This window comes from Anopheles cruzii, chromosome 2, assembly GCF_943734635.1.
Source record: "Anopheles cruzii chromosome 2, idAnoCruzAS_RS32_06, whole genome shotgun sequence".
NCBI lineage: Eukaryota > Metazoa > Arthropoda > Insecta > Diptera > Culicidae > Anopheles > Anopheles cruzii.
In genome coordinates this window covers 47,599,856-47,621,539 of record NC_069144.1, presented here as the reverse complement: position 1 = coordinate 47,621,539, position 21,684 = coordinate 47,599,856, and the positions used below count along the sequence as shown (strand labels likewise).

The 21,684-nt window shown below is 52.6% G+C and overlaps 1 protein-coding gene and 1 pseudogene across 1 annotated transcript; one reads left to right on the top strand and one right to left on the bottom strand.

Annotated features, from left to right (window-relative positions):
• Positions 1 to 15,649: 15,649 nt before the first annotated feature.
• Positions 15,650 to 17,679, bottom strand: LOC128267292 (conserved oligomeric Golgi complex subunit 6). Its single transcript, XM_053004098.1, has 3 exons — positions 17,488 to 17,679; positions 15,972 to 17,426; positions 15,650 to 15,910 (listed from the first exon to the last, which is right to left on the bottom strand). Exons 1-3 carry the CDS (start codon positions 17,677 to 17,679, stop codon positions 15,680 to 15,682), a joined length of 1,878 nt encoding a protein of 625 aa, XP_052860058.1. The 3' UTR covers positions 15,650 to 15,679.
• A 1,611-nt stretch (positions 17,680 to 19,290) lies between these two features.
• LOC128279207 (ribonuclease 3-like) lies at positions 19,291 to 21,671 on the top strand (annotated as a pseudogene).
• The last annotated feature ends 13 nt before the right edge of the window (positions 21,672 to 21,684 follow it).

Here is a 21,684-nt window from a genome sequence, read left to right as displayed (position 1 = left end):
TCGGCCAGAGAGCGCGCGCGCGCGAAGATAACATTAAACGGAAAATCAATTAACGTAATTTCACACTTTGCGAGCTGGCGAAAGAACGGACACACCGGTCAAAACAGCGTCAGAACAGCGAACACAACACCTTTCGAACCTAATTTCGATGGCCCATGATAAGATACAAGAAAAAGGAACGTTGATGAAGAACGAAGGTGAACATCTTGCGAAGAACCGCCGCCGCCGCCGGGTGACGTGCGATCGACCCCTCTGTTGACGACCGAAAACTCCTTTCGAAGCGGTTCCCCTTCGCCCTCTGGGAGCATTAAAGACAATCACGACTTACGGGGTGCCGATCCGTGCCAAAACAGCAACGAGCATTTAAACTCCCATCATTAGGCGAAGATGATTTATTAGGGGAAAGGTTTCTACTACACTGTCGTTCAGGGGGCTCCGGCCTGCAGCACCACGGACGCACTTTGCAGATGATGAAAGCATACTTAAAAATTTACTGCACCATTAACTAGCGGGCGCGAGCGAGAGAGAGACCGCCCTGGCAACCGTTCGATTTTCCCACAGTTCGCGGGCCGTAAAACACTTCACTAATCGACACGTCAATCGGCCGACCGGGAGACCGATTTGCGAACCGGAAGTACGCAAAAATCCGCTCGGGGGACGGGACGGGACCGACCACTAATGTTATGCAAACACTGGTCGGCATCCATCCTCGGCACCCCAATGTTTATTCAGTGCTTCCTCCAAAAACGAAATGGCGGCACTCCACATCACAGCGAGTCCCGAGGCCGCCACCGCACGATCAAGATTTAGCGCGGACCAAAAGGCTGACCGCCGGCTGGTGTTCCATTTTTTTTCTCCCTGCGGCCGGCCACAGATGGCCACAGAGCTATGCCGTCCGTGCCTTGTGGTCATGTACGCATTTATTTACTAATCTTCGCGTAATTGCCCTGCGGACCCCTCGGGGGGAATACCCTCAGGGGGCGCAAGTAGAAAATAAAGATGTCAACACTTTCTCTCCCGGCCAGACTAGGCATCCGGCTCCGGGTGTGTTTTGATCTATTGTTGTCCATTTCGCCGCGGTTTGCGGATATTCGAATGCTAATGCGAAAGAAAGTAGTGCGCTGCTCCCCTCATAATCTGGCGATCACATTCCGAAACCGGGAACGGGCCGGGAAAATTAAGGTTAAGCGCGCGCTTTGGGAATCACAATTTGCTCAATTCATTTTAATTCTGCTCAATCTATTTCCCTGTCGAGGTCGCTAATTTTCAAAAACCCAGCGGCGGCGTCATAACTTAGACCCTACACGATACCCTAGGCTTGGCACGCACACGCAAACTGCAAATTAAGTGCGTGTGCTGTCCCGACGGAAGTGAGGATCGCGCGGATCTCGCTAGATCGCTGGTGACAACAATCGGCGTTGTTTACGAGTTCATTCTTCTTTGATTTACGCGACGACTGTCAACGACTGTCTCTGCTTGGTGACCTCCTTTCTTGATGCTGCCGCTGGGACTTGCGGTGCGTACGGTCCGCACATGGTTCCAATTGCTCTACTCCGACTCTGCGGCGTCGCGTATTATCCACTCAAGTGCCCTCAAATGTAATGCGCCACAGTGTGGTCAAGCGTGGCCAAAAAGCTGCGGCCTGCTCTCTCTCCCTGTCTCGCTCGACTCGGTGCATTGTGGCAACCAGGAACCAATAAATTCCGCATCAAGGTCAGCCCGTGCCGGTGCGGTAGCATGGGTCATTAGTCGTCACAACTGGCCAGCGCTTCCGATCTTCGTCCGGCATCGTCTCATAAATTGGACCACTCGCGAAGTGACTTATTGAACCAGTTTTCCGACACACTCGAGGAACCACTCGATGGGCGCACTACAACTGGCTGACATTAAGACATCGAGACCATCGAGCGCGCTCGCGCAGCAGGCTCTGTCTCTGATCGAAAACAATTGTAGCCCGAAAGCTTCGCAGTCACTAGGCGATAATAATCTGGAGCAAAAGCAAGAAACGTTGACGGACCCCGCGCCCTCGGGGAAGCGCCACAGTAATTATCGTGTCGATGTCGCTATTCCACTCTCATTCGGTTTGGGTTGTTGCGACGATACATTTCCGGGTCATTTACGGACACACGACACACACGGACCGTGTGCCCGAGGGCCGGTTCGTCGCAAGATGTTGCTCTTCGTTTCACGCAGATCGCACGCCGAACAAACACGCAACGCCAGATCCTCAAATAACACACGAGAAATGATTGACCAACACGTCCCAGGGCGCCACGGGAGAAAAGACAAACGCAGGATAATGCACGCACGACACTCACGCGTAACACTTGTGTCTCCGTGTCGTGATTTCAGGCAGAGCCTCCAGAGAGAGCCGCGTACCACCGTTCGCCGCGACCGTTCCGTTGATACTAAAGTGGCCCCGCTCTTGCGTGCTTTTTTTGCTGCGTGCGCGCGCGCGCCCTCGATCGATCCAACGTTTGCCACGCGATCCAAGACGGCGTCGCTCTGGGGAGGGAAAAGCAAAACACCACTCTACCGCACAGCGAGAGAGAGAGAAGGAGGGAGAGCTTTTGGGTGGCGGGCCCACGTTGCACCGGCCGTGGGCTTGCGAAGAAATGGCCGTTGATTCGCGCGGGCCACGACTCTGCAACGCGCGGGCTTTCGGTTTCGACTGGCCACACAACCTGCCCCATCTGGCATTACGCTCTCTCTCTGTTCCTCTTTTTCTCCGTTAAATTTGTTGCTCTCCCACTTCACTTCCCTATTGCGTATGGGTTGCTACGGGGGCTATTGGCTCTCTGGGCACAACTTCGCGCGGTGCGACTTTCGTACTGTTTGCTTTTCCAATGTGTGCCTCTCTAATGATCCATTTAAAATGTGTTCAATATTTGCTTCGCATCGCATCGGACTATGGGCTGCACTTCGGCTGGGGTCCGGGCCATGCTTTTACAATGAAGCAACAGAGTAAAATCCCATTTGGTGGCTGGGATGGTGGTTTCCCATAATCGGACTCATTACTTAAGATTACGGATTACGGCGCGGAATCACGTGAACAAATGGAACAAAATGTGACCAAACAAAAACCACAGAAACTTGAGCACCAGAGCGAAAACAATCAGGCGGTTGATAAGACCAATCGGCGATACATTGCCGCCCCGGGAAAGGACGTTGGTGTGCAATCTCTCTCTGTCTCTTGTCGTACAAATGGTTCCAGAGCGCAAAAAGTTTGACCCTCGAAGTCGCCTCGAAGGATGGTCAAAAAGTTGGGCCTCCATCATTAATTATGCTCTATCGTCTCGCGCGTCTTGATTGTGTTATCTCGCGGGGTGTACTAACGTCATTCTCGCACACAAGAAACAATTTGTCTCATTAATGCCGGGATCACTCGGCCGGGCCAGTTGGGCGAGAAACTTTCAGAAGCGGAGGAGCACCCAAAACAAACCCTCGGTAGCTGGATAAATATTAAACCAAGTTCAACAACAAACTCAACATGGCCGACAAATATCGCTAAATTATGCATCAAATTTTCCCCGCACCATCTGCGCCATCCGGAAACGAACCGGGAAACACTACTTTCTATCCCGCCGGCCCGCCGATCATCCAGGCACGAAATTAATCAACTCATCCCATGCCCAATGAAGCGTTCAACAATGCGCAGCGTGCGCCATTAACGTGCCCAACGCCGCGCCTACGTGTGTCTTCGCTCGCTGTGCCAGTGCCAGGAAGTACATCGTCACAGCATAAAGTACACATCGGTAGCGAACCACCCTGTGGTGGCGGCGTTCTAGGAATTGGCTGTGTAAAGTGGGTCTGCGCGCCAACCGTTTGTGTGTCCCGGACCCGGACCTCCTCCTCAGGATCAATAGACTGGAAGCAAAACAATAGTTAAAACCACCGTTGGAACCATTGTGACTGCCTTGAAACTTTACAGACCATAGGGCACACTGGGTGCGCGATCGAAGAAGTTCCTTCTCAGAGTCGTTGGGATTCCGTCACCCAGGTGAAGCCGATGAAGCGACTGGGCCGCACATCAAATACCTCTAGAGTCTGTGGCTGCGCTCTCGGATCGGCTGTGGTGTTACGTCTCACGAAGCCGGCCCGGCCGCAGCCGGAACGGAGGACGTAACTGGATTACAATGTTCAGAGACCCCGTTATCAGCCCGCTAGAGAGCTCAGGTTTGCGCACACGTGGAAAATTACCTACAAAGAGAGAGAGAACGAGGAAAGGTAAGTAAGGTAAGCAAACAGCGAGTTACAATTAATTTTCCAACCCAGTCGCGGCGCGCGCGCGCGGCTGACCTGAGAAAAAATATTAATGAAAAGTTACAAACGTATACAAACAAACGCGCCACGGGGGGCTCACGGTCTGCCGGAAGCCGCCAGCCAACCCAACCGCCCCCCGCTGAGTACCCGCGGAGTAGAACATAACAAGAAACCCGTGTTCCCGGCCGTCGTCGTCGTCGTCGAGGCGAGTGAGAAAAGTTAATGGCGGTGGTCGACGCGGTAACTTCGTTACTCCATTTCCAGGGCGCGGGCGCGCGCGCATTAAACCTCATTTTCGGTGCAATTAAAAAGCGGGTAATTGGCACACGACAGCGAGAAGTTGATAGTTGACGGTTTACGGTTTATTTTCCCGTTTTACCATTTTCGGTGGTGCGCGATCTCTCTCGCGCCATATCGCTTCGATCGAAATCATCCACCTAGCGGCTCGCGAATCGCGATCGCGACGGTGTCATCAACCGACATGAACATGCTCCAAAAATTGGGGCACAATCCAAGAGGACATTGGCTAAAATATGATCGAGTAACAAAACCTTAGCTGCCGCCGATGTGTCGCTTCCGGCATTTCGCTCTCATACGAGTTTTCGCCACCCAAGCGCACTTCGCGAACCATTTCCCACCGAGAAGTTGTTTGATGTTTTACTCCTTTTTTTGCTCTGGCTCCCATCTCTTGCTTGCTTGATATGCGCTTTCGCACGCATCCGACGACGACGAGGGGCCATCCATTCACACGTTCGGGTTCGGGTTAGATAACGTGCCCGTGCCCGTGCCCGTGTGTGTGTGTGTGCGGTGTTTGCTGTTGACGCATTGTGTACGTGACTTCCGAAGGAGAAAGAGAGAAACAAGATCAATGGATCCGCGGCACCGCGCTCGATGGCTGGTGATAACACACGCAACGCGACGACGCGCCGCGTTACTCACGTGGTCCACGTTCACCGCGCCGTGGTTCACTCATCCGCCGATCCGCCCGGCGTGTGTGATGAACGCGAGATGACGGCATTTCACGTATGACGCATAAACCGCGGTGCGACGCGGGTTGATCCCATTTTCCTCGCCAAACAACACACAACCGTTGCGTCGTTGCCGGGTTTTCCGCTTTCCCACAGGAACCGGTTGCGTTGCGTCGTCGGTCGGGGCCTCGCGCAAATGAGGAAAACCATCATCAACGCCGAATGCGGCCCCGGTTGCATTCGCATCACATCCCGCGCGCTTCGTGACACAGCCAGGGCAGCCGGGGCGACGAGTTGATGATTTGTGACCTACTGACGCGAGAGCGGGCGCGCGGTGGACACTCTAATAAGTGTCTATGACTTAATTGCGTTTTCCGCGGTGTTTGCAACCGGCCAACAACAACAACCACAAACGGTTGGGGGAAGGCGATTTTGCGCAACAGGCACTACACTGGCCCGTTGGGTTTGAGAGAGAACGAAGCAGAGGAACTTTTTGCAAAGTGGCAATAGAGATTCTTCTTCGAGTGGAAAATACGCGCACTTTCTGTGTGACTTGTGGCCGGGCGGGCCACCAGAAGCTATGCTGTCTTTATCTCCTAAATTGAAGCGTTGTTTTGGCCAAAAATTGAGCGTTCTAACCTTTTGCAACAACTCGCGATGCAGCACGTCCCCGCAATCGAAGAAATCTTTAAACAAAACCTTCACATTCGACCAAACTTGACTCTTCTTCTCGTTCACATCTTCTAGGCCTCCTGAAAACATTTTGAATCATCGATAAACGCTGCTTTGGGTCATAATAGCTTCACAATAAGCCACAGTCAATAGATGTAGCCCGCGGAAATTCAAAGGTCGCGATACTATTTGAATAGTCCTCGTATGGGCTTTAGCTTTCCAAAAGACTCTTCGATTGGTATTACCGGTTGTTTCTTCAGCTGTCAGTGCACGACAGGCAAGTGTCAATGAAATGCCCATTTTAATGACATTTTCCAACATTTTTAATTTCAAAATTAAGCCACCTAATAGATCCTTCAAAGCTCTAAAAGTGACTAAATTCACGTTGGAAAGCTAAGTTTATACATTTTATCAATTATTGCAAAAGGTTTAATCTAAATCTCAATACGTTCCACTCAATGTTTGGATAAATATTAGCATTCGCAATAAAAACATTCGAAGCAGGCTTGGGGCTCAGTCCCAAATACTTCGTCGAGATCTGCGGTGACATTTTCTTAAAATAAAATTCTAAAGAGTATTCTGGAATGAAGGCCTGCTTTGGGGGAAAAAACATTTATTAGCACCGAGAATCAGCTGCTTTCGAAAATGTGGAAATGGAAAAATTGCTCGTTACCCAAGGCCCAGAAAGGTGCCGAACGGTGCCCACAGAAACCCCGCGCTACAATTGTGTTCCGTAGCCCCGACGCCGCTGTTGTTACAAATGGCGGTTCGTTAATTGTGACACACAATTTGAAAAGAAAATTCTGTTCCACGGCCAGTAATTGCTCCACTGACCGAAAACACGGTCCCGAAAAAGAAGGCAAACGGCGAGATCAGCCGGCCGGCCGGCAGGCCGTTGGCTTGGAAAATGGTTGATTTTCAATTTCCCTCTGCTTCGCTGCGATTACGGTACTTTAGGGGGCCCGGTGCCTCGGTTACACGCCGCGACTCACGTCATCGTCATTCCACAGAGAGAGACAGAGAGAGAGAACATGGCCCGTGGGAAGGATGCCACAAATTTCCCTCGGTTTACGCGTTTTTGCTCCATCGACAGCTCCAAATTGTGACACGACGACACGCCAGGCGACGGCCCGACATACCTCTCCACCTATCCCACGAGGGTTCCGGGCTCGCAGCAGATGATGGCGATGATTTGGATAATGTGACGTTGATTGTGGCCCACTGTGGCCGGAAAGGTGTAAACAATCCATTCGACAAGCTTTTGGCGAAGAAGCGGCACGAACGACCGAACGGCGAGTTTGAGAGTTGAGGGCCCAATTTCGGCCCAACGTTTTGTGGGCCACCGAGCAGAAGTAAGTAAGAAACCGAACCCACAACCCGCTGATTGAGTAATGTTTTAATTTTCTTTTAATTTTCGACAAATTTCTAGCGCTCCAATCGTAGCGCGCTTCCGGTCGCAGCCACATTCGCTCATTCGCTTTTTGAGGGTCGATTTTTACAGCATAATGAGCCCGTGGCGAAACAGCGCAAGATTGACTCGTGGCTTCGGAATTTTATTCAACAATTCGCGCGATAAGAGCATTATCAACGGTAGGGATGGCACGGCTACACGAGAGAGGTTGAACGTACTTTGCAAGGCCTAATTTAAATGAAACGCAACATCAGCTATGACATCAGCATCAGACACCAACAAATCCCTGATATGAGCGGTAAGATATTTTATTCAATTCAATTTGACCGAAACTTCCTTCTTTATAAGGTTCGTCAAATGTTTTTAAAATTTTCCGTGGTCGGTGCCCCTTTAACTTAACTTTCACTCTGTGGACTCACGCCGCTAATAAGGATCTCTAACGCGCATCATCATCGATTAACTCGCCTTCACATACGGCGGTGTCCTGGCCGGTGCCTGTGTCGCGATCCCGGCGCGACACGACGTGTATAATGATTTCGCACGACCATAAATTAATGAACCCGGATCGATTCCGTCACCGAGGACGACGTCGGACGAGCCGGGGCCGTGGGCGCGCGCGCTCAATCGTTATCATCAGCCGCCGTCGCCAAAGGATCGCAAAAAAGGAGACTTTCTCCACGGAACCAACGGACCTCTCGGGGCGGGGGGCTCGAAGCTCGGGGGACACGGACGCACTGTTTTAATCGTTTAACATTTAACGAGATTGCCTATCGACGTCGCCGGCCAGTCGTGTGGTATTTCCTCCCGGCCTGGCCAACCGCTGACGATGGGATGACCGTATTTGTTACTGCATCCGGTTGTGCGGACCGGACAGTCCCCGCCGTCCGCGATAGGAGAATGTGGCGGAGGACCAGAGAAGATGAAACACATTCCTCTCCCAGGCGATGAGCTAATCGATTGTACCGGTGGCAGTATGGGAGAGGCTGCGTGTAAGTGGAGCCCGAGACCGGACTAGATTGAGGAGACATTTTTGCAGCGAAGTTTTGTACAATTTAGTGACCGACATTTGCGAATGATAACGAACCTCGAATCTTGAGGGTTCTGCAAATGTTTGAAGGAGTTCTGCTACTTTTCAAGAATGATTCTCTTTCAGTCTGACACCGAAAGCAACGATGGACCGTTCCGGACGATTCAGTGTTCATTCCTGCAGGCGCACCGGACCCGGCGGCAATCCTGCCGACATTGTCTAGTGGTACAATTAAAATCAATTTACATATACGCCTCAACGATGGAATGCGAAGTTTAAATTAAAGACAGGAAACTTGAAGGCAGAACATGGGCGCACTTAAGCGCAGCGCCATAAACCGCTAAACGACCACAAGAAAAACTGTACCGGTGGTAGTAAGAAGGTTGTCAGCTCCGTTTTTGGTTCATATTAAGAGTCCGGCGCGATCAGATCGCGCCCCGGGGCTTCCGTGCGCGAGGATTATCGGGAGTCGTTAGTCGTCACCATTAATTGAAGTACAGCACGCGGAAGAAACCTGAACGCACGACATGCGCCTGAACTAGTTTTGCTTTTATGACCCTCCAGGTGCCGACCGGCGGACAGGTTCTTCGGCTTCGGGGCCGGTGGCGCAAAGATAATCATAAACATCGTAGATCGCAACGAGCGCCGCCTAGTCACCTATTTCATAAATATGCATGGAAAACGGTCCACCCAGTGTGCGTCCCGGTCACACGCAGATCTCACGCGCGCGCGCACTGGAAACGCACACGCAAAATTGCCATCTTGCGCGGCCAATATGTAGCATGTGTGGCGCATCCGGTTTGCAAAGTTTTCATCCCGGGCCCCGCCCGACACTTAATCTGATCCGTGCAGAGCTCTTGTGGTGCAATAATCGCGGATCACGACGTCGGCGGCGGATTGTGTCCTTTCATTAGGCTAATATTGCGCCTGTGTCTCTCCCTCTCTGTCTCTACATCAGTTCGATCGGCCCACCGAGGGTGCAGAAGCAGGAAATGGCTTTCCGAAACACCGGCCACTCGGTGAGAGGCGCCATCAAAAAGCGGACCACACCACTTCCGGTACGCCGGCGGAAACGGGCGCGACTTTCGATTTCAGTTCGCCACCCCATCGACCAGAGCTCGTTAAGAGCGGGATAATGTGTAGTGTGGCCCTCGTCCGCCTTCTCCTCATTTGCGTAGGATTTTACGGGCAAAAGGACAGGAGTGGACGGACCCACCCAACCCAATCCAGTTTCCCTCCCCCGGACTAGCGACGCGATCAGGAAGCTCCGGCCGATGCGCTGTGGGATTTAATTGATAAAAGCCCAGCAGCACCTGTTCCCAGGTGGCCTCGAAAGCCATGGGCTGCCGGCTTCCGGGAGCGGACCCCGCAAACTGGTTCGGGGCGGCGAGCGGCAAAATTATCGCGGGACACGCCAAAGGTGTTCGCCGGGCGCGCAGAGAGGCGTGCGGTTAATTGAAGGATAATTAGAAGATGGCGCAGATGAGCAGCTCGCGAGAAGGGCGAAGCGTTATCACGTCGCCATGGCACACATACCACCGAGGGGCAGCATAATGAGTCGGGCCGCGGAAGGGTGTTGGATTCCAGCGTCGCCGTCACCAAATTGCACGTCTTGTTAATAATGGCGATGCTGGAATGCGCTGGAATAGGTGCATCGTGCGACCTAATTTACGGTGGAGCGGTGCACTTACAAAGTATGCATCTAAATATTGATCTAGATAGAGAAGACACGGGCTTAGTAGTGCTGGGGCGAATAAATAATCTCATTTGAATGTGTGTTGAATAATAGTTTATTGATCAACATTCAGGTGACCGCGTTCCTCAACCGTTTGTAATCGGCCTCTCATCTAAATCCGTCACCCAATTTGGGGCTCGTTCGATCGATCGAGTTTATCGCACAGAAATGGGCCACCGCCGAGAGCGAGAGAGACTAGCAAATAATGATATTCCAAAATAAATACCAACAATGGTAATGATCAAATAAACTGAAGCACATTTCGTAATGATTGTTATGCAGCAGCAGTGCGCCATCATTTCTTTCGCGTCCAATTCAGAGGCTGCCTCCCCAGAGAAAGAGAGAAAAAGAGATGGTCATAAATCAGGGCCAGGGCCAAATAAAATTGCGCTCCAGGACACACACACCAGAACCGGGCGGAACCGAAAAACACGTTGATTATCGTCATTTTCATTGGGAAATTACGAATCGGCTGGATCGGTCGATTGGGCTTTGGGCCAGCGTGCCGGCTCAACAGCCGGCGTCTAATGGCGTCATCAGCATAAAAAAAACCCGATGGTGTCCTCCTCGACCGAGCGCTTCCTTCTGATGGTCCTTCTGCGCGTAATGGGAAAATTCCGGAGAGTCCCACCATTCGGGAAAAGCGAGATCAATTCCCGACATGAACGGCGGTTCCCAAAAGCTCTGCTGTGTCTGTGGCAGTGAAAGTGATGGATTTTCCGTACCGCACACAGCACGCGCAACACGGCGTTGCACAATAAAACCGAAAGATTTTATTGTTTTTCTTTGACCCCACAACAGCACACGAACCGTGGCACTTTCGGGAGAGAGAGCTTGCTGCTAAGGTTAAATACGACGCGAAATGCGAAATAACATTTCGAGGGTGCTGCGTTGATGGGGAGCCATTTGAGCGGGCCGAAGGTGTTGATAGACTACCCCCCAAGAGCACCGGATGCGAGCAGTGTGTGGCATGGCCACGAAGTTTTATTGCGCCAACCATCACCAGTTGGCGGCGTAGGGTTGTTAGGCGCAGTTTAAAGACCGGACTCGGCAGCCTAACTAAAAGGCAAAGTAAACTGGCAATGGACGCATAGTAGCCTCCGAGTGCGTAGTTCGGGTTGCGTAGCAACACACCGCGGGCCCTAAAAAGGTGGACCTCGACCGGGGGGTGCCTTACATACTATTCACAGCAGCTCGCCGGGATGGTGTTGTGCCACACAGCACACCCGCGGAAACGAGAACGTGTGAACCCGCTGCTCTGGCCACCGGCTACTTATCCTCCCCGGGGGGGCAGCACACGACCATTGTTGGGTGCCAGAAGAAAGAAGCGTTACACACCGCACCGCTTACTACACACACAGTGGTTTCGTTTTCACAATCGGTTGGCGGCGGAAACACTAGGAGAGGTCAAAGGTGGCGCCCTGTAATGACAACCGCGAACGGCGTACGCGTTTTCGGGGAAATGATAGTAATTTGGGGTTTGTCCGCCTAAAAATGCACACCATTTTGGAGTGTGGAAAACATTATTTTGCATCACAAATTAATAACTTGTAATCTGGGTTCCCTTCGAGATCGTGAGATTTGTTGCAGAAAACGGCAATCTGAAATGAGCAATCTTTATCAAAAAGACTGGCCGGCCTTCTGAATGAAAAGTGTGTCCAATTTTCCAGCTCAGCAAAGCAAACACTCGCACACTTTGGTTGTTTGCACATTTTATTTGGAAAACGGCACGAAAACACGATTGTCTTCCTGGGCTTTCGTTCAGTAATGGCCAGCGTTTAGGGAATACTTGAGATATTTGGATAGCTTCCGTCGCCGCAGGGAACATGGGTGTGCCCGAACGGAACGAAGCGACCCATTTACCGAAATGATAAGCTATTTTGCGCCGACGAAGACGCACTCCAACATGTCGTCGTGCCTCATCAAGTTGGTCAGTCGGACGAACGGCGGGGCTAGAGTGACTTCCGCGTTATTGGCCAAGTCATCACCGGCCTAATTGATTGCATTTCGCTATCGAAGGAGGTCAATAAATCAATTGTAGAGTATGGGAACACACACACGCGAGCATCGCGATCTAGAGGGAACTGCAATGGCAACGAAACGAATTAAAGAGTAGAGTAGGAAGACACCAGATTATGGGCGATTTTTGTGGCCTTTCGCAGAATGCAATCCAAATCCGAACCGTTCTGAAGGGAAACCAATTACGAAACCCGCGAAAACCGGTTGAACCGACGATACGAAAAACGTTTAATGTCGATGTGTGGTGGCGAAGACAAAATAAAGCATCAAATAAACCGTGTTTTGTGAGCGATTGATTTTGTCACGCCATCCGTTGAGCGCAAGAAATTGGTTCCGTCCTTTGCTTGGTCTATCTGTCCACAGCTCAGTTCAGAGATAGGCCATCAGTTTACGACGCTGTCTCACGCTACAGTCGAATCGCCATGGGTCTGCTAACTGGCCATTGCGTGTCCAAGGATTCGGCTCGAACACCCTGTCGAACGTTTCGGTAAGCGTTTTTTTGCCGGACTCCCGATAATCAATCTCACCTTTAAATGGCTACCGAATTCGCAAGACAATCATTGTCCCCCCCTTTGGGCCACGCTGTAGTGACCATGAACCCACCGTTTACACGTTTCGAACCTGACACGGCATGGGAAGATCAGCAGCACCAAACCGCGCCGGTCCGCGGGCGCGCTGTTATCAGGCTCTCTCGGAACGACGTTGTGAAACTTTAGATAACGGGTAACGAAATTCGACTTATGCTGTGCGCCCCCCGTCGTCTTGGGAAGTTTGCTCCCTTGTTCGCCCGGCCAATGACTAATCAATAGTAAACCGTGTGCTTATCACCCCCTCTTGGGCGAGCGGCGTTTTCTGAATCATTCCCGTGAGCCAGTAAAAATCGGTGTCTACACAAGAAGCACACCTTAAAATCGGAAATATATTTTCTGCCGCGCTTCCAGCGCTTAATGTTCACATTCCAACGGTTGAAAAGTAATTTGTAGCACACCGCTCGCGATTGGCAACACGGTGAACGGAACGGAGACAAATTTGGCCCGCGGATGCGTTGGCGGCACATTACTTGCCGCCGCGCGCGGCTTAGGCGAGAGGAGAGATCGTCCGGCAATTTAAAGTAATTCATACATGTGAGAGCTGGCTGGCTGGCTGGCAGCTGGACACGGCACGGACGCAGACAGCGAGCGAGCGAGCGAGCGAGCGAGCAAGGGAAGGCGATCTTCGGCTTATTTATCGCGCTGCGGCGGCGACGTTCGTGGGTCGCTTATTCGCCATCTTCATCGCCAAGAATCGTAGACGTGCGTCTCCGTAGACGGTGGCCTGATGAGGCGGGGGGCCCTTTGGGAGTCTTTTTTTATTACATACACTTGAGACGGTCGCATGATACTGCACGGACACACCGTATGTTAAACCTGTTTCCATCCCAGTTAGACTGGTCACACGCGCCGTGCCTTGAGCGATGCTGCCATAGTTCCGTCTTGGCTACTTCAGCCGAGAGACGCACCGGGTACTTTTCTGGATCATGCCGGCCATGAGAAGAAGATCGGAACACGTAATCTAACACACGTAACTGCCGCTCGATATTGGACCGAAAGTTGTCGCAACTTCTGTATTAACCTGCAGTAGTTGTTGGGGGTCCGTGACGCACGACACGACCGACCGATCAACCATTTTCTTTTGGGACCTTCTTCTGCGAATTATCTTGCTGACATTTTATCGTTTCCTCGTCATCACCGGGCCACCGGGGTGCATGTTCATGACAAATAGTCACTTTTTGACCCACAAATCGGGATAGCATGAGGATCGCAACATTCCGTGAGAAAGGGAAAATGGCTCGGTCGGTGAGCCACACTCGCCGAGCCGGGGCCAGTCTGTGGAAAAGTCTGGGATAAACACACCGGCACTGCCGTGTCCGGCAGTGAATCATGGGCCCTATTTTGGTCTGAAAGTGGATTAGGCTTGCGGCGCGGCGCGTTGCAGTGGAGATAAGTGGTGTGTTTGGAGGGAAATATGCCCGCGATCGTACCTGATAATATGAATCCGCCATTTTGAGATGAGAGTTTCGTTCCGAGCGGCGAGCTTAGCCACACGCAGCCTACTCTTTCGCTCTCGCGCTCGCGCCGATGCTGCTGTCGCGTGCTGCGCCCACTGCGATTGCGATGTTGCTGTTTCACTCACTCGCGCGCGTCCGGTGGGAGAATTCCTCTGCACACACAGCCCAGCGGCCACTCACTGACGGGTCACAGAAGGCAGGGGGAAAAGAAAAAAAAATAAAGAAAAACACTTTACGCCCCGGAGCGATCCGTGTATTTCGGAACCTTTCCGGCAGTGTTACAATTTTCACACGGACTTTCCCGGCGGCACACGACAGAAAAACATGATCAAACACGATCGAAACACTGACGCACGCACGCACTCACTGAGACGTGAGTTTTTTTCTCGTGGGGCTTTTCTGTTGTTTCGGTCACTGCACACACCTCGCACACAGCGCAAAGTGTAAACGTCACACACAGCACACCTCAGCGCGATCGGACAAGATCGAGGCCAAGCGCGATCGGTCAATCGATTAACCCAACTTCCGTTACGGCCCCAAAACCTGAGCGCACACCTCGGCGGAGGGAAATCTCACTTTCCACGATTACACCGACGGAGATACAGACGGACAAACGGTGCGGCGTGCCGTCGTTTCTCGAGAGGGAGCTTACGCATTCCGCTACACACACGCGACTAGATTGCGCTGCAGCTAGACCCGCGGGCGAGCAGAATTCTTTTGTTCCGAGCACATCCGAGTGCATAGGCGGCCTGCAACCGTTACGCCGACCCGAGAGTGCCTCCTTGGCATCGTCGCATCGGTAACCGATCGGAAACGCGAACGTTGCAACGCAGCGTGTAAATTCTCCTACTGGCAGGAAACACGCGTACTAGACGAGCAGGCGCAGGGTGCGCGGGAGGGTGCAACACGGATCCACTCGAGAGCACACGACCGACCGACCGACCGATGACGCTCCAAAGGGCTAGCTGGCGGCTGGCTGATTGCGCCGTTGGATGCCACTCGAACGCACCGAAATTCTCTGTCCACGGTGACGTGATACGACGGCGGCGGCGGTTTGTGATTGCCAAAGCGTGGCCCAAACACACCGTTGTGGCCGTGGGAGGATCCGATGAAACAGGAAACACAACAAAGAAGGGTCCGCCAGGGAGAGTGGGAGGACAAGTTGATAGACTGACGGCGGAGGAAACACGCACGCACCTAGAACCGAACAAAACCAGAACCAAAAAGGAGAGCGTTCTCGGGAAAATAAATACACTCGACAGCGAATCCGAAACTGTGATCCGTTTCGTCGGATTGGGATTGGAACGTCGAGAAACACTAAACGACGAATCACACACACACCACTGCGCCTGTGGACACGCACACATCGATGCGAGCGGTTGCGATTTGACAGTTCGAGCTTCGCTTTTCGAGCAGTTCAACCTCAAACTGCTTGTTTACGTTCCGGCAAGGTGCTCGAAAGACCCGGTGCAAAAGATACCCGTTATCGCTTCGAATTGGTTCGTAATAACTTTGCTTAATTTATTCAACTAATAACTTATCCACACAGCAGTTCGGCCACCTGTTCCGGGGTTTTCGAAAGGATCGTTTCCGGGTTGGTGTAACCGTTAGTGGGATCGTTGATGCGATCGTAGATTTGCCGGTAAATGGCGATGATCACGTTGAACGATCGTTTCTGCACCGTCGCCCGGTGTCCGCTGCTCAGAAGTAGATTCACCTGGGTCAGCAGTAGTATCTCCGGTGTTTGCAGGAACTGCTCCAGTTTGATCTACGTGTAAGATAATGACGGTGAAATGGCCCAAAAACAAATTCGCATTCATCTAACTTACCACGAAGGTCTGCAAATGCCGCTGGTCAATTTGGGTCGCATTGCCCTGCAAAACGGTGTAGATGGGACCGAGGTTGAGGTTCGCCACGAGCGATGAGGCCTGCTCGGACGTTAGCGTGTCAATCTGGGCATCCGATTGGGCCCGCAGCCTTTCGAGCCGTTCCTCCATGTATTCGTAGATCGAGATGACGCTCTCGATTTGGTACAAGGAGTTGAGCAAGTAAACTGCCATGTCCGTGGTCGGTAAATGGGACGCCGATTCTTGGACCGATTGAAGCAGCGGATCGATAACGCAGCCAACAATTTTTACTATATCCGTCTGACTGCCCGCCACCATACTGGCCACCGAAAGGATCTCTTTGAGGAGGTTTAGCAGCCGGCCCACGCTCGGTGACGGTACCAGGTCCGTTTGTGGTGGTTCGAGACCGATCCGGTTCTCGTTCGGACCCTGCAGCAGGTGCTTCACCTGGAATGCGAGGGAGTTCAAGTACGTGGTCTCGGAGAATAGCTGCATATCGGCCATGCACTGTTCGAGCTGGCCGCCTTTCACGATGCTGTTGATCATGTTTTGGTAGAACTTGATCAGATTGAAGATGGAGTACAGTATGATGGTGTCCTTTTCCGCGTTCAGTATCGTCTCGACGCGCACCCGCAGTGGATGGCACACCCCATCGGAGATGTTAACCATCGCCGACTGAACCTGCTCCGTTATGTCTTCCTTGTCGCAGTTTCGAACCAACATCTGCAAGCTTTCCTTTTCGGGGGGAAGAATCTGATGGATGTAGGCAAACATGTCCCCGATGTAGCGCTTCGGGTCGTGGGCCAGCATTTCGATCGGTCGCGCATTACCACCGGAGCCACCGATCGTCAGTGCGTCGATGAAGCTGCGCACCACAACGGACCGCCGCGCGGTGGAATACTCATCGATCACGTATTTAAACAGCACCGGCCGATCCTGCAGCCGTGCCATGGCCTCGATAATCAGCACACCCATCTCGTTGGAATCAACGTTTCGGCAGTGCGATTGCGTCCAGCGATACAACCGTTCCAGGGCCGCTTCCTGGTGCAGTGTCATCTCTTCCATTATGTCCAACGCCACCGTTTGGTAACCGCTCTGCATTAGCGTGCGGCAATCGGCATGAATGCTTTGCACACGGTCCAGCACTTGGAAAAACTCTGCCGTTATCGGTGCGTCCCGCTTCGCTCCGTACAGCATCTGGTGCTCCGCCACAGACACCTGAAAGCGGGACAGGAAACCGTTGGCAATCTTTTGCTGCACCTGCAGTTTGCCATTTTCCTCCTGCAACGTGTTGGCCTGCTGTATGAGATCCTTCGTTTGGGCCTCGGTGCTGCGCAGCTGTGACTTCATGCCCTCGACCGACTGGCTCATTCCGTTTATGTCATCGCAAATTCCGTCCAGCAATTCCTTCACTTCGCGAAATGCACCCAAAAAGCGCTGTGGGTGAAATAATGCTGGTGGTTAGTACGAAAGAGGGGCCAAAGTTTGAGCGGCTTACCTGATTTATTTCCAGACTGCGCTTTTCGATCTGGCTCCGTAAGTTGCGGCGTGACTGGAGCGTGTTGTCCTTGAAGAACGACGACAGATCCGAGAGTGCGTCGAGCGTTTCACGATCCGTTTCGATGTGCGCCTCAAGAACCTTGTTCAATCGCTGCTGGATGTAGTCTTCTTTAGCATCGGCCGCTGCCATTTTGTGGCCGCTTTGGAGAGAAATATTGAAAAACTCCGCGATCCGCAAAATTGCGTTCGTGTCTGCCAAAGTGTTGTTCTGACGTTTGTAAACAAAACAGCTATTCCTTTTTTTCCTTTTCTTGTCACTATCAGCTGTCAATTTCGAAGCGCGCGCAAAATGGTAACGTGACCGGCTGGTAATTTTGTTTTACATTTAAAGTTTCCCGATGTGGGAAACATCCTGTTTCCCTTTATTTAGTATTTAACATAGTACATACATAGTCTAAAGGTAAAGTTATACTACGCACATACACAAGCCGTGGACATAAATGTGTAAACAGACTGAACAGACGGCTCGAGGAGCTGTCAGTTAGTCGCGATTCCGGTCTTGCTTAGGAGTTTATTTGCAGTCGGCGGTTAACAACAAACGGTTCAAAGTGCACCTAATAAAATATTGCAAGCGTAGCAAAACTTATCCTCTCGCAGCTGCAGCCTCCAAACGCCGCTCAACTCGCCACGCCTGTTGAAGCTGCAGAATTACGGCCCGGTCGAAGCGACCACCGGGTTTGTCTTGGGCAAGGTTCGTTGAAAGAGCATCAAACAATTTCAAGATGTAAGCTTCAAGATGTTAACAAATGCTTCCGCCAGTCTTCCGTACGCCTTGTATAGTAAAATGATATTATTGCCTGCATTTTATTGTTGTAGTTTTCATCCGCTATCACGCGAGTCGCGCAGGACAGAGAGCGGAAGGAAACTCTTTCAAAATGGCGGCGCAATTACTGTGAAACCTTCAGAGCATATTGCGCGTCGGTTTGCCGAAATGAGCAAAGATGAGAAGCGGCCCGGATGGGTGCGGTCGTCGCCAGCCGACCTTTACTATCGACCTTGTACACCGGTATGTCCGGTTCGCCTCCATTCATCGTGCGCAGCGTGAGGCAGCACTGCTGCAACTTCGACTTCGGGTCGTTCCAGTCTTGGTTCATAATAAAGTCCTGCAGCCGCGGGAACAGACACACACGACAGAATACCTCGCAGTGCGTCAGCCCGCGGTCAACGCACATCGCTCCCAGGAACGCTTCGAGCAGATCGGCCCGATCCTTTGTTTTGAGTTCCGCCTTCGGGTTCGAATACACGGCGTACTGCGTCATGCGCAAGTCGTCGCACACGACCGCCTGCGTGCGATTGTTGACCAGAGAGCTTCGCAGCAGCGACAAGTGGCCCTCGTGGTGCTCGGGAAAGTGACGGTAAAGATACTCGGAGCATATCAACTGCAGAACCGTGTCGCCGAAAAACTCAAGCCGCTGGTTCGAGCCAAGGGTCAGATTGGTGAAGCCCATGGAACGATCGGTGAAAGCGCGCGCCAGCAGCCGGATGTGTTTGAATTTCACGCCAATGGAGTCTTCGAAGCGCGTCAGCATTTTAAGCATCTCAAACGACTCAATGTGATGGCGGTCGCCATCCGGTTCCTGCTCCTGCAGCGGATGGGGAGGATAGTTTACCCAGATGCTGTGCAGGATGGGCTCGTCCTTCCCGAACAGGGCGGAAGCGAATACACGGTCAGCCGCCGCAATGCCACCGTCGAGCAACAGAGCACCCATCAGCGCCTCGAAGCAGTTAAAGCGAGCGAAGAAGCGACGAGCGCGAAGTCGAGTCGACACCCCGACTGGATGTGCTTTGCGCATTGTTCGACGAGGAACTTATTCAACGGGCAGCACGTGTCCGGACAGCGCAGTCGGAGCCCGAACGACCCAAGGGTGTATCGCCCAAGCACCGCCACCCTTCCAAACGCAAAAGCAAAAAATGCACCCAAAAATCCTGATAAGCGCTCTTCGTCGGAAGCATCAGACACATCGAGATCGTCGGACGAGAACGAGCTGGACTGGCCGGACGCGAACGAGTGCAACATGGCTGCGCTGGAAGCGAAAATGAAGCACCCGCTGCGCCTTCACGCCGACTTGTGGCATAACGATCCCGGTGAGATGAACGATGGACCACTGTGCCGCTGTTCAGCACGCTCAGCGAACCGGAATCCGGCATGGAAAGTACCCGGGTGAGGCAGGGTTTTCGCAGTGCGCGCAACAATCAAATAACGCGAGCAAACTGCACCACTACCGGTAAGCATTCGACAAAAGCTCGTCTTTCATTGTTCTCGCGCTACTTTTGTTTTTTTTTTATGCATTTGCAGCATTACGATCTCACCACCGACCAACTTTCTCACCAAAACACCCACGATCATCAGCATGACCAGCACGAGTTCCTGTTCGAAGGGTTTTCGCTGCTGGCGCACGAGCCCATCGGCGAGCTGCCTACCTGTAAGGTGATTCGTTTCAACATCGAGTACACCATCCTCTACCTAGAAGAACCGATGCCGGAGAACTTTACTATTCGCGAGCTCGATCTGTTCGAGCGCTTTCTGTTCCGTGAGCTCCTCGAGCTGGTCGATTTTAGTGTGCAGCCGTCTGGGCCGAAAGACGCGGATAGCTCCTGCCCTTGTTATCACTTTTTGCCGCGTTCGTGCGCGATCTGCCCGACAACGGCAAGGAAGTGCTGGCAATGGCTGAGGTGCTACGATACTTGCTCGACAACTCTGGCCCACTGGTCCAGCCGGAATTGCTCGGTGAGATGATGACGATGGGGCAGGGCGAATGGCAAGACTATGTTGACTGCCTGAAGGGCATGGTGGTGACGAACCCGGGCATGAAACCGTGCTCCGTCCGCGTGGACCAGCTCGATCGTAACATCAGCGATGTGCCGGAGGCAGCAACCGCTCTCGACGCTAATGGGTTCGTGCACCCGGTGATCGTCCACTTCGGAATACGCCCGCCACAGCTCAGCTACGCGGGTAACTCCGAGTACCAGAAAGCGTGGCGGGAGTACATCAAAAACCGGCACCTCGTGGCGAACATGTCGAAACCGTCGTTTGATGACAAACGTAAGTTGGAGGCGAAGGAAAACCGACTGCTGGAGATGCGCATGCAGGGACGCATGAAGCGTAACATTACGATCGCGGTGAGCGCTCGCTCCTTTCACCGGACGGGTATCATGTGCGATATGGTGCAGCATGCAATGCTGATACCGGTGCTAACCGGCCACCTTCGCTTCCACCGAGCGCTCGATGTGCTGGAACGGGTCATCGACTACAAGTTTACGAACCGTTATACGCTCCAGCTCGCCCTTACGCACCCGTCGTACAAGGAGAATTTTGGCACCAACCCGGACCACGCGCGTAACAGCCTTACGAACTGCGGTATCCGCCAGCCGGAGTATGGTGACCGTAAGATCCACTATATGAACACTCGCAAGCGCGGCATCAACACACTGATCAGCATAATGTCGCGTTTCGGCAAGGAATGTGAAACCGATAGCAACATTACCCATAACGAGCGGCTTGAGTTTCTTGGCGACGCGGTGGTCGAATTCATTACCTCGATCCATCTGTTTCACATGTTTCCCGATCTGGAAGAAGGCGGGCTGGCGACCTACCGTGCGGCGATTGTACAGAATCAGCATCTGGCGGTATTGGCCAAGAAGCTCCAATTGGAGGAGTTTATGTTGTACGCGCATGGGTCCGACTTGTGCCATGAGCTCGAGCTACGCCATGCCCTTGCCAACTGCTTCGAGGCGCTGATGGGTGCCCTGTTGCTCGACGGTGGTATTGAAGTGGCTGACCGTGTATTCGCTTACGCCCTGTACGGAAAGGACGATCCGATCCTGCACAGCGTCTGGGTAAACTATCCTCCCCATCCGCTGCAGGAGCAGGAACCGGATGGCGACCGGCATCACATTGAGTCGTTTGAGATGCTTAAAATGCTGACGCGCTTCGAAGACTCGATTGGCGTGAAATTCAAACACATCCGGCTGCTGGCGCGCGCTTTCACCGATCGGTCCATGGGATTCACCAATCTGACGCTTGGCTCGAACCAGCGGCTTGAGTTTTTCGGCGACACGGTTCTGCAGCTGATATGCTCCGAGTATCTTTACCGACACTTTCCCGAGCACCACGAGGGCCACTTGTCGCTGCTGA